This window comes from Musca autumnalis, unplaced genomic scaffold (genome assembly GCF_047663935.1).
Source record: "Musca autumnalis isolate F117 unplaced genomic scaffold, ASM4766393v1 scaffold_2, whole genome shotgun sequence".
Classification (NCBI taxonomy): domain Eukaryota; kingdom Metazoa; phylum Arthropoda; class Insecta; order Diptera; family Muscidae; genus Musca; species Musca autumnalis.
In genome coordinates this window covers 75,409,476-75,423,204 of record NW_027411755.1, presented here as the reverse complement: position 1 = coordinate 75,423,204, position 13,729 = coordinate 75,409,476, and the positions used below count along the sequence as shown (strand labels likewise).

General features: G+C 35.9%; 1 protein-coding gene across 1 annotated transcript in view; it reads right to left on the bottom strand.

Annotated features, from left to right (window-relative positions):
* Nucleotides 1–13,729, bottom strand: part of LOC141394100 (uncharacterized) — a 55,933-nt gene that overhangs the window by 15,647 nt on the left and 26,557 nt on the right. The window contains exons 2-5 of the mRNA XM_073967959.1: nt 4,053–4,627; nt 3,230–3,553; nt 2,973–3,147; nt 66–167 (exon numbers count right to left, since the gene is read on the bottom strand). Coding sequence (XP_073824060.1) covers nt 66–167; nt 2,973–3,147; nt 3,230–3,553; nt 4,053–4,627 — 1,176 coding nt within the window. The remainder of the gene's footprint in view (nt 1–65; nt 168–2,972; nt 3,148–3,229; nt 3,554–4,052; nt 4,628–13,729) is intronic.

The following is a 13,729-nucleotide window of genomic DNA, read 5'->3' as shown; positions in this document are numbered from 1 at the left end:
GTAAGAGAATTAAAAATATTGAATATACAGACATACATATTTGTTTACAAAAGCGTTTGTGGTACCTTTTATAAGGAAGCTTGTGAGATTCTCAGTGCGATTCGTTGTTGCTGATTGTAGAGATGAGTGTTTGTTGGTTTTTGCAAAACATTTAAGATTTTTGAATTCTGAAAAAAAATTAAATAATTGAAGAAATTATTTTGAGATCTAACTTATTTGTAAAAAGTAAAGGCAACATATTTGAGTGAACTAGCAGAATCCTAATATAAGATAAATGTTTAATTATAAGGTGATGCAATAAAAACACTCACGCACAAAATCATTTGAAACAAGTAAAAAAGGGTTAATTTTGGCCGGGAATAATTAGCAGTCTTTCTTTTTTTACGAAAGTATAAATGTCCCACAACTAATGTTAGTTGTTTCGGTCAGCTAAAATTTTAAAATACCTGATAGCGGGGGTTATATCACAACGCACAATGTCGCGAGTTCATATTAACTGTGGCCAAAAATAGAAGGAGTTGTCGTAGGTGCATCAATTTTGGTATACGTACCTATTATTGACTTGCAATCTTCAGGGCAAAAAATTGGGCTGGTCGGTCCACGTTTTGATATAGCCCCCATAGAACCGTACCTCCCGATTTTCGGTATTTTGAATGTTTTAGACACAATAACCAACCGAAAGTATTCAAATTTTGTGGTTAGTCTTCGGCAGAGGTATCAAACATTCCAACAGAGAATTGTGGGCTTAGGTCCACGTTTTGATATAGCCCCCATACAGCGGTACCTCCCGATTATCGGTATTTTGAAGATTTTAGCCTCATTATTACACCGAAATTGATGAAATTTGGTATTTAGTCTTCGTAGGGGGCATTATATCTTCACCTTGAAATTTGTCTGCATAGGTCCACGCCTTCATATAGTCCCCATAGGACAGTACCTCCCAATTTTTGATATTTTGGAGGTTTTAGCCTGATTATCACACCGAAATGGCTGAAAATTGGTATTAAGTCTCCGTTGGCGCTATAGCCAACACCGCAAAACGATTTGTTAAAAAAGGGGGTATCCTGTCAGTGAGGTGGTCGCTGAAAAAGAGAAATGACATATTCGTCTGCAAACCTCTGCAGCTGGGACCTTTATATATTTGAAGTACTCACTTTTTACTACTCATGCATCAAAAAATATCGATATACACTTTTATACCATTTTTTCCCACTCCACTCAATTTAAAATATGCTTCAGAAAATAAACTTAGTAATACATGTTTGGGTAAATGTAAACACCATATGATTAATATTTACATGCAAACAAAAGTGTAGCCAAGTTTATTACATCTCAAGAGAACTTAGGAATCAAATTTGCAGCGACCGTTACTTTTAAATTTTAAATATTAACGCATAATATAATTTATTAATTTTAGAAAAAAAAAACACAAAAATGCGTTTTAACAAAAATTGTCGGATTTAAATCCTCATATAGCAGAAACTACTTCACGCATCAGTACCAAAATTCAGATTTTTTTTAATTAATATGTTTTCTATCACTCCCCATCAATAAATTTGTTCAACGAAGTATTTAGTTTTTACCATTTTTGGCCACGGTCGTGACACTGTGCAACGTGGGCCTATGTACAACTTTTGGCGGAGATGTTTGTTGACTACTCGGATTCCTAATGCCAAATTATAGATAATTTGTTCCGAAAATGTAGTAAAATCGTGAAAATACTTGAAAAACATGGGGGGTTATCATGAACGGCAATTCCCCGTGATTTTTTTCACTTTCTCCCTTAAGTTGCAACGGCGGAAAGACAAAACTCACGGGGAAATTTCATTCATGATAACCCCCATGATTTTTGGGTGAACGATCTTGGCACCGGGTCCTATCCTCGATGACATACATATGTGATAGGTTAAATGTATACATAGCTGAACTAGTGCAGTTCTTACATCTGAGGAACATGAAAATATCCGCCGCTAAATCCACCGCCACACTGTTCACCACTTGGACGGCTGAAATGAGACTGAACTGAACTTAGTGGTCGATGGTACACTGATTCCGACCTTATTTTCAGCCAATTCAAAAACCCCACTGTGCAGGTTTCACTTTTTTTGCTCATTTTTAGCCAATTCAAAAACCCCACTGTGCTCTGCCCGTTGCGCTTTTTTTGCTCATTTTTAGCCAATTCAAAAACCCCACTGTGCTCTGCCCGTTGCGCTTTTTTTTGCTCATTTTTAGCCAATTCAAAAACCCCACTGTGTCTGTTTCACTTTTTTGCTCATTTTTAGCCAATTCAAAAACCCACTGTGTCCGTTTCACTTTTTTTCTCATTTTTAGCTAATTCAAAAACCCCACTGTGCCCGCACAAGACACAGCTATTTACGATAAGATCAGAAGTAAGAACAGCCCTTAGGTTAGGTTAAAGGACAGTCTTGGGCTTGGGCTGTGGTATACAAATGCTAGCGATACGCAGTGGAAGAATATTAAAATCTGCCAGAATGCCGCCATGTAGTGGAATTCAGTAACTCATTTTTCGAGTTACCGACAAAAATCGTAAAATTATAAATTCTTATAACATCGGTAATTAACGAAAATTTTCGGTAAGTTAACAACCAAAATAAAGTTGTCGCTAATTCCCACTTATCTCAACAGTGTTGTCAACTTTATTGATACTTTTCATTAATAATTTTGCGTTTTAATTTTAACGATTTTTGTCGGTAACTCAAAAAATTAGTTACAGAATTCCACAACTAAGACTGCAACAGGGTGCCTCCTCATGAAACCTGTGATGGTCCACTGGTAATTCATCTTCAGTAATCACTAGACAATTCATTTTCCAATATATATGGGATAAAAAAAGAACACAGAGTTTCCAAGTGGAGTGGGCATGAATAATTTATGTAATCTAACCATATTTAAAAAGATTACCCTTATTTGTTACCCTTATTATGTATGTAGTCTTTCAACACAATACCTACCCTCCTTGTCGTAAAATTTTCCACAAAAGTCCGGATTCCCCATATAATGGTCTTCCAATTCCATTAAGTCCTGGAAACATAAACGACATATACAACAATCATAGCGTGGCTGCTGACGATGGTCCACAAGATGGGAAAATAGTTGATCACGTTTTGCAAAGGAGACACAACATATCTGGAAAAAAAATTAAATCATATATACGTTAGTTGGACTCATTCGTAGCACACATTCGTACACACACACGCACGTTACTTACATTACATTTAAACATTTCATATTCATGCTGGCCAAATTCATGATGTTCACACTCATCAATTGTCTCATAGTATTTGCCACAGTATTTCTGACAGAAATAACGATTCGAACGATGTAATTGCTCGTGGGCTTGCAATTCCTCATTGGACATAAAGGACATGGGACAAATGGAACATTTGAAATCATATTCAACAATACTGCATGTGGAAAGCGCAACATGTTGTGCATAGTTTTGGCGCTTTAAAAAGACCTGCTTACATCGCTGACATATGGGCAGGGTGGAGGAACGTTCCGTTTGTAATTTGCGGCGAGGAAAGTTAAGGGTCTGAAAACAAACAAAAAATCACAAAAAAAGAATGTGAAAACATAACTGAAGAAAAGTGAAAATACATCGACAGCAAAAAAACTACTTGTCAAGCAAAGGCGGCATATAAACAAAACATTACACAATGTCGCTTATTCTCCTCCCCCACTACTACTATTTCCATTCTACCCCAGACAACATCAGCAAAAATGTGAATGAAAAACATTTGTTTATATTTTTGCTATGTGTGGTACATTGCCCTAGTCAGTCTCTGCCTGCTGCTTTACCATGCATCCAGTCAGTCAGACATTTAGTATCACAAAAAAGACCGAAAGACCTGTAGAAATCATGGCAGCAGGCACACAGCAGACAGACAAGAGAGACATCGACCGTCTAGTGTAGAATAGTAGTTCATGTTATTGTTTACATTTTACCCATTACCCATAACCATTTTCATTTTTTTGTTGTTATTGCGATTTTTTTGTAAAGCGTTTTGTGTTTTTGTGCCATTCTCTTTTACCTTGGGTTCGCTTTTTATATTAGCCAAGGATATTGGTAGTGTCTTTTCCTCTGCCATTGTGACTGCTGCTGATGATGATGTTGATGCTGATGGCGGTGCTGGTATTTTGGAATTTTCAGTGTTCACTGCTGCTGATGTTGGTGGTTTTTCTTGTTGCAATGGTGTCTGAGGTTCTTGTCGTTGTTGCTGTGCTATATTTTCATTTTGATAAGCAGGAGGCCTTTGATGTTGGACTTGCTGCTGAGGAGGCTGTTGATGGTGATGATGATGTTGTTGTTGTGGCTGGTATTGAGTCTGTGACTGTGGATGCTGCTGATGATGAAGTTGTTGTTGATGATGTCGATGCTGTTGTTCCTGCTGTAGTTGAGGTTGATGATGATGAAGATGTGGATGATGTTTTTGCTCTTGTACTGCTGCTTGTTGTACACGTTGTTGATGTTGTAGCTGCTGATGTTGTTGTTGCTGCTGATGTTGTTGTTGCTGTTGTTTACGTTCTTCATTCATAGTAAATGTTGTATTGTTTTCAATTTGTGGCGCATTTTTGTGATATGGCGGCATTTCATCCAGTGGTTCAGCTGCAAAAACAAAGACAAAAAGGACAAAAAAGTTTGTTAGTCTTCGATGTTAACAGGCATCTATGTACTTCATTTAAACAATACAAACTTATATACAAATTTCGCCGGAAACCAGTTACATATAAATTTATTATGAATTGAAGGTCACTAAATACGACGACTGCGACAAAGAGAAGCCAGATATAACGACGACCAAGGGAGAGAAAGTAAATCTGAATATACGCAACGATGACAGCATCATAATAGTCATCAACATTATTGTGGTGGCCCATTTTTTCCCAGAATTGAATGTATGTACACAAATGAGCCAGACTGAATAAGAAGAGAGCCATAAAAAGGGGGATGGAGGGAATCAACTGTCTGGCAGACAGGGAATAGAGTATAGGCCGGCTGGAGGTAGTATATGTATTTACATGCACGTGTATATCCTGTTGTATATACACAACATGCTTTTCAAGGTAATGGTGAGAGAAACGCTTTCACATGGAAAATATCTTTTCCAAGAAAACAATATGAAATTCTGTTGAATTAAAGACTATAGTAGTATGTACTGTTGTAATATTCGTATGATATCCTGAATTCCTGGAAATGAAAATACACACCTACAAACATATTTTGTGAATGAATTATTTCTCGTAAATTTAATAGTTTAAAGAGTTAATGATAAATAAAGTGAATTAAAATAGTGAAACATAAACATTACTAAACCTCGGAAAAGACATTACCTGTAGTGAGTCAAACCTTGGATAAATCGTGGAATGTGTTAAGAAAAGCAGAATCGCATCACAATGCAATGAAGGCCCTAAAAAAATAATTATAGCAGATGCAAACCAATGTTTCTGAACATTGCTGTTTCAGAATCCGCAAAAACTTCCCAGGAGTAAGCGGTTTTTATTTAAAGTTAGTTAAGGCGCAGCGTCATGACATTGTTTTATAAGGAGATGATACAGTCAGTGAATTGTCCCAATTTGAACTTTTATATCTCAAAAATGGTAAAACCTACGAAAATATCATAAAGGTCAATCTTTTAGAAAATTTTCAGTGCTACAACATTTTCTTTAGATTCATTTTGATAGGGCTTGCGGTTTCACAGCTACAATATTTTCCCTAATCCCGTTTCGATAGGACTTGTGGTTTCCAAGCAAAATCGTGAAAACCTAACAAAACCTAAAATGTGAACTTTGATCGCAATTTATTTAAAAAGCGCTCCGGCGATTTTTTTTTTTGCTTTTTGATTGTAGTTTCAGAATCCGCAAAAACTTCCCAGGTGTAAGTAAGCACCCTCCATTTAAAGTTGATTCAAGAGCACCGTGGGTGACAACGATAGATCGAAAACGAATTGTCCGATCTTCATATATGTTGGTGGTCGTGTTAAGAACCCACTAATCTTGTCTTTAGTGAAATATAATTTTTAAATATCTACTTTAAAAATGTAGTGAACTGTCAAAGTTAAAATTTTGGATTTAACAAAAAATAAAATCAGCCAGTTTTTTGATAAATTTTTTTATGTATTTAATAAGCTCCCTAAAATATATATACATAAATTTTCTCTTTTTTGATACTATTCTCAAAGAGTACAGTAAGAAGTAATCCATAACAAATTTATTTTAGAGAAATTTAACATGTTAGGATTAGATAAGAACACATTTGGTACCAAAAATAGACTTTCATTTTTTAATTTTGGCCAATGGCTGCGGCCAATGTGCATTGTAAGGTATACTAAAATAATGCAAAAGGAATTGGTATAATAAACCAATAAACTGCGCCTCCACACAAAATACTCCATACAATACGTCTATGGTTACAACGTACTGAGGAAGGATTGCATCAGAAGTGGAGGTGGGGGATTAACTTTCCTATTGCACCTGTCTGTTCAATACAGACCTATCTCGCTTGAGCCTGACCGTAATGACACGTATGTACATAGAAAGTATGGGGGTAGCAGTCAGATGTGGAAATGCCGAGGTAGAGTTGCTGAACGCCTACCTGCTGTCGAATATCCGTAGTGAGGTTAAACTTCCCATCAGATGCGACGGGACTACCAAATGAGCGTGATGAAGTTCGTCGTGCCAACCCCAGTGACCAGGTTCAGAGACACTGGAAGTTAACAGGTTGGTCGGTGAGCATAAGCGGAACAAGTGATTAAATCACCTGAAAAGTTGCAACATTGGAGTCGGAATAAGTGAGTTCTGGGCAACGGTTAAGTCACTCTCTAACCCTGGAAAGAAGGAAGATAGGACCTCAGTCACGTAGCAAAGACCCTTGAGTCTTTAGTCCTCCCCAGCGTCAGAAATGACAGCATCTCACGACAACAGCGCTGCACGCCATCTGTACACATATTAGTTGAGGAATCAACCAGAGCAAGCCGTGTGATAGAACAGTGATGGTAGCGCTTGACTTATCTAAAGTCTTTGATACTGTCAAACACTCCACGCTGTTTGAGGACATCGGCCAAGTTTAAAACATTGGATAATCAATTATATGTGTGGTCGCCAGTCTTACGAGGAATCCAGCAACAATAAGTCCAAGCCCCGTAGAATGAAACAGGGAGTTCCACAAAGTGGGGTGATTTTTCCGGAACTGTTTAACCTCTAACTCTCCTGTATTTCGCCTCCCTCCAAACGGCATTGATATCGTAACGTATACGGATGATTGTACGATCTTGAACTTCCATTTGACTAATCATAACACTTTTTCTACGCAAGAAATATGCAAAAATCCGCCACTAAATCGACGGCCACTCCGTTCACCACATGGGCGGCAGAGGTGAGAACAGAATTCCGACCACAAACTACCCCAAAATTCTAGCGGTCACATTCGACAGCATATTCATGTCGTCCGCGCATATCACAGCTATCTGTGACAAGGTGAGATGTAGAAACAAGGTCACTCAAGTTCCTAGCCGGCAGCACTCGAAGTGAGATAAAGAGAAACCTTGTTGACCCCATATGACGCGATGGGTCGATCTGTGATAAGCTGTGCGGCGCCTGTGTGCTCCCCGAAATACATAAGTGCAACGCAATGGAAAAATATTTAAACCTGTTAGAAAATGCCGCCCTGAAAACTGCAATATTGTGCCTCCTCACCATCTTCATGAGGTAACGAAGATTCTTCCAGTACGGCAACACAATGGTATGCTTTCGTTACAGTACTTGCTCGGATATTACCGTGAGAGCTATTCTATTCACCATATGATGGATAGGAACCCTCCCCCCATGCAGGCATGTCAGGAGGGATCTTTATGATCTAGAGAGGTCCAACATTACAAGAGAATTCCTAGATCAACAAGCCTATCAAGGAGGTTTAAATGACATTCACACTAGCATGAATTCGCAGTGGTTACATCCCATCGAAACAGACACATTCCTAGAACTGGAGGTAGACCCAGAGCCGGATTAGCCCACTTAAAGCCACTGGCCATCAATTTAGAGTAACAATAATGCTCCAAAAGAGACAACTGTAAAGAGATTAATGGATAAATTTGCCGAGACTAGGTCTGTTAGTGATTTAAAGGCAACAACGCGCCTTCGACCAGTTCGATCAACCGAAAATATCGTACGTGATGATGTCGCTCAAACTCCATCCACCTCAATTCGACACCGAGCTCAGCAAATTGGTGTCTCCAAATCCACTATGCAGCGAATTTTGTCGAAAGATTTGCATCTTCATGTATACAAAGTTCAATTGACTCAGGAACTGAAGCTAGTTGACCATGGACAGCGAAGGGAATTGCTTAATTGGTTATTGGAGAGACAACATGAAAATGCTGATTTTGCCGATAAAATCATCTTTAGTGACAAGGCCCATTTCCATCTTGATGGCTTCGTTAATAGACAGAATTGTCGAATTTGGGGTGAGAAAAATCCTCGAGTGATTCACGAGAAGCAAATGCATCCTCAACTTGTCACTGTGTGGTGTGGTTTTGGGCTGGAGGAATCATTGGACCTGTCTTTATGAAAATGAGGTAGGTCAAGCGCAAACAGTCAATGGTGTTCGGTGTGAAATGATAACCACTTTATTCTTGCCTAGAATTGAAGAAATGCATGTGGAGAGCATGTGGATTCAACAAGACGGCGCCATTTCAATTGCTGCATCATTTCCAGGTCGTGTTATTTCCCGTTTTGGAGACAAGAATTGACCGCCTAGATTTTTTCTTTGGGGTTTATTGAAGTCGTTGGTTTACGCGAAGAAGCCGACGACGACTCAAGCCTTAAAAGATGAAATTGGACGCTGCATTAATGAAATACCGCAGCATTTATGCAAAACGTTCATTGAAATTTTCATAAAAAGATTGCGTGTGTGCTAGCAAAGCCGCGGCGGCCATCTGCACGATATCTTGTTCCATACATAACCTCATTCTGTCTACTTTACGATATAATAAAGTTTCACGATTTTTTTTAAATATCTGTGTTTTATTTAAAATTAAAAATGGCGTTCTAGTTGGGACACCATTTACAAAGCATGGGAAATTGGTGTTTTTTACAATTATGATTAGAGTAGTTTTTTAGAGCGTACGATGGAAAATATTTTTAATAGAATGAAGAAGATAGAGGATATCTTTAAAAATATAAAACGTTTACCTTTGTGCGTGCGACTAAAAATGAAGTTTACTTTATAGGGACAGACATATTTGTAAAATAAAAAACAGTTTCCCATACAAATTTAAGGTAGTGGATTTTGTCTTTTTAAACGTACACACTGAAAAACTATAAATTTTAAGAAAAAAGTTATTTCTTAAAAGTGCTTAAACAAGAAAATTAAAAAGAATTCAATAAAAAATAAAAATTCCAAATAAAACCCAGGCGCTAAGTGGGCCAAGCAGAAAAGTTCAATTTCTTAAATCGGGCGGCTCCTCCTTGGGAACATCAAATGATTAATTACAGCTGACTCGGTCAAAACACCTAAAATCAGGGGGTACTCTTATATAGGCGCTAATTCAACAGATGGACAAGTTTCGTGATCACTGGGAACCTCTAATGTTATATTATAGGTAGTTCGGCCCAAAATGTAGCTAAAATCTTCAAAATACCAAAAATCGGGAGGTATCGTTATATGAGGGCTATAACAAAACATGGGCCGATATAGCCCAACTTCGAACTAAACCTGCCTCTTGACGCTAGAGTGATTACAACTGACGGACATGGCGATATCGACTCAGAATTTTATCCTGATCAAGAATCTATACACATTATAGCTTCGCAAATGATTATTTCAATTCGTTACAAACGGGAAAACAAACTAAATATACCCCCCATACTATAATGATTATACAAACATATCAAATACTGTTACAACTACCTGTACATCAAAATAAGCCAATAATTTTGTTCCGAGATTTTTGAAAGTTTTATGTTGGGGCAATCGCTTAAAAGTTATTAATTTTTCACTGCTAAATTTGGATTTCGTGGTGAAAAAAAAAAAACAATTTTTACAGGTGTTTATTTTTGTTGTTTTGCTTTCGTCTTTTTTATTTATTTGTTATGTTTGCTATTCTTCATATTTTGCTTAGGTGATTGCAAGGCAAATTAAGCAGGTAATGGTGTCACACATGTTCTTCGAATATGAAGTGTCAAATCCCTTTGTAACAAAATTAATTTTGTTGTAATTTCCCCAACAACATAATGAAAATTTTCACATAACATTTCCGTCCATAAATCTTCCTTCATTAACTGTTTCTGATGTGCTAAAAAAGTGAAAAACTCTAAAAAACATAACATCCCCAGGTCCAGATGGAATACCTGCTTGCATATTAAAGAACTGTGCTGAAAATCTTGCACTTCCTCTTAGTATAATGTTTAATGAATCTATTCATGCCGGTCATTTCCCTTTAAAATGGAAACAGTCGTTTTTTGTTCCCTTATTTAAATCAGGGGGTAGAAATGAGGCTTCCAATTATAGAGGTATTGCAAAATTGAATTCAATTCCAAAATTATTTGAGAAGATGGTTACTGATTTAGTAGCCTTTAAAGTTTCTCCTATACTGTCCAATCATCAACACGGGTTTCGAAAAATCCGATCTACCATTACAAATTTACTAGAAATAACTTCAAATGTTAATGAGGGCTTTCGAAATCGTTGTCAAACGGACTATATTTACACTGATTTCAGCAAGGCTTTTGACAAAGTAAATCATGAACTATTATTACTCAAACTAAACGCTATTGGATTCTCGCCTTCATTACTTAAATGGATAAAATCATATCTCAGCGATAGAGAGCAAACAGTTAAATTTGGCACTGCTATATCCAATAAAATATGTTACATCTGGGGTTCCGCAGGGGAGCCATATTGGACCGGTATTATTTACACTATTAATGATCTGCCAAATGTTTTACAAAACTCCAATATTCTCATGTTTGCCGATGATGTCAAAATATTCCAATCATTCAGTGACCCATCGAATCAACATCTTCTGAATCCGATTTAGACCATTTCTGTCATTGGTGCAATATAAACATGTTGGAGCTAAATGTCCTTCAATGTAAGCCCATGTCATTTTTTAGACTAAAGAAGATTGATACCTCTTATTATCTTAATGATCAGATTGTTGAAAATGTTGTATTCATGAATGATTTGGGAATATTCTTAGACAACCGTTTAAATTTCAAGGAACATATTTCTGCGATTACAAATAAGGCCTACAGAAATCTGGGATTTATCAAAAGATGGAGTAGAGAATTGTTCGTTCTACATTAGAGTATGGGTCCATTATCTGGGATCCAAATTATTTAATCCATATAAAAGCAATAGAATCTGTTCAAAAGCAATTTCTTTTGTTTTGTCTTAGGGGTCGCGGTTGGACAATACATACACTACTATCGTACAAATACAGGTTAAACCAAATAAAACTCCCCACTTTGAAAAGTCGAAGAACTATGTTGAATGTGACCTTCATACTAAACATTATGCAAGGAACATTATTTTCTGATTTTATCCTAAAAAAACTTTTTTTAACGTACCATTCAGACAAACACGTAACTATCACTTATTATATGTAGATTACTATCGGTCAAATTATGAAAATAATGATCCCTTACGCCGTCTGCTTTTGGAATTTAATAAATTTTATAGTATAATAGATGTTTGTGAATCACGAGAATCAGTAAAAAGAAAAATTATAATATCCCTTAATGAATAGTATTGTTTTTCTCTATTTTTACTTTTTGTAAATTTGATATTTTGTATGCATGTACTTAGTATGTATTATAGTCTGTAAGGATTGTATTAATCTATAGACTTAAGAAATAAATAAAAAAAAAAAAACATATTTAAAATGTGTCGATACCACTACATGGTAAATTTGCCTTGGATGATTGTAATGTGCAACTGTTTATCATTTTATTTGTTTGTCTTTTACTTTGGAACCTGTCTTTAAGTTAATGTTCATCAATACTTTTTGGAAATATCACATGTAGCATTTATAGGTATTTGTAAAATGTATATGAGAATTATATACAACTAATTTTCGGAAATGAAAATAATTTAGCATTAGAAGTAAATGTCAGATTTGATAAACACAATATTGCGCTGTCTTCTGTGATTTATTTGTCAAATTTATGCAGTGGTTTCCAAATATAAGTTGTGACAAATATAGGTATTCAAAACAGAACTTCTCTATAACGTTGAACTATGATATGGGACCTACTGTTTATTGCCGAGTCCGAACGGCGTCCTTTAAGACACCACTTGTAGAGAACATGTACATGGCTCAAATACTCCAGAAACGTCGCCAAGATTACTGAGGGGTATTTGCGACTGTTGAAATTTTGTTGTTTCCTGGCCATAGAATCGAAGCCACGACCTTCAGCGTGCAATGCGAGTGTGCATACCATTGCACCACGGTGGTACCCGTGGCGGAAATTATATATTTTGTAAAAAAATTGAATATAAAATTTATGAAATTTTTAATAAAATTTAATATTTACTTAATATTAAAAAAATATGACAAAATATGTTTAAAAATCATATAAGAATATCATAATTTTTCTATTTGAAATTTGGAAAAATATGCCCATTTACTTATAGAGAAAATTCGTTATCAAGAGACTATTTTGTGAGAAAATTCAAATTTTGTTTAAAAAAACGATTCGTTATAGAGAAGTTTGACTTTACTTTTCTATGTGTAGAAAAAAAAAAACACAAAATAGTGTTGGAATATTCCACACTTTATCATATTAAAACACTATGCGGAAGCATTTCTTTCTATCGGTCTGTTTTACGCATTTTTTTTAACAATTTTGCTGAATAGTGGCAGATAATAATTTAAAGAAAGTATCTAAAACAGACAAACCCCCACGCAGGGTTTATGGAGTATCGACATGTCTTTCGAATAAGTTGCAATTATACTTTTTTTTAGAAAGCCACATCGTATATTTCTTTGCTATTAAAATGCTTTTCAAATATATTTGTATAAATATATCCAATTCGATCCAATTTAATTACAATGTAGAAATTATTTATAATGAGATTCGTTGGTAGAGTAATATCTAATGTCATAGGTGAATATGTTATTGGTAAAATAGGCGAGAAGTCAATATTGATGTAGAGATGTTGAATATTTTATAGAATTGTTTTCCATCATACCAATGGCATAGCAACTCCACATAATGTACATAATCCTAACCTCATAAATATCATAGTATCTGGTATACACAAAAACCACATCATAATGACCCGAATCGATCTCAGGGGGAAATAATAACATAGTCTGTGAGATATTGTTTTTACAAAAAAAAATAAATTCAAAATGGAAATTTTTCTTGAGAAATATTTAATTTTTAAAGGCAAAATATCAAGTGAAATATTATAAAATGTTTTAAATTTCAAAATGGATGAAATCATAAAAAATTCTTATCAGGTCAGCACCGAACAAAAGAGGAATGAAAAAATAAAACACAAAAATGCAGACAGAGAATGTTTGTATGTACTCGTATATGACGACGGATGGATGAATGGAGTAGGGTAAAGGGAGGTCTTATACAATGAACATTGTCAGTCGTTGTGACTGACGGAAGGCAGCAGATTCGACTTTGGACACAATCATTGTAGTTGTCGTCGCGTTAATCTTCTGCAATTGAAGACGACGACGACGATGAAAAAAAA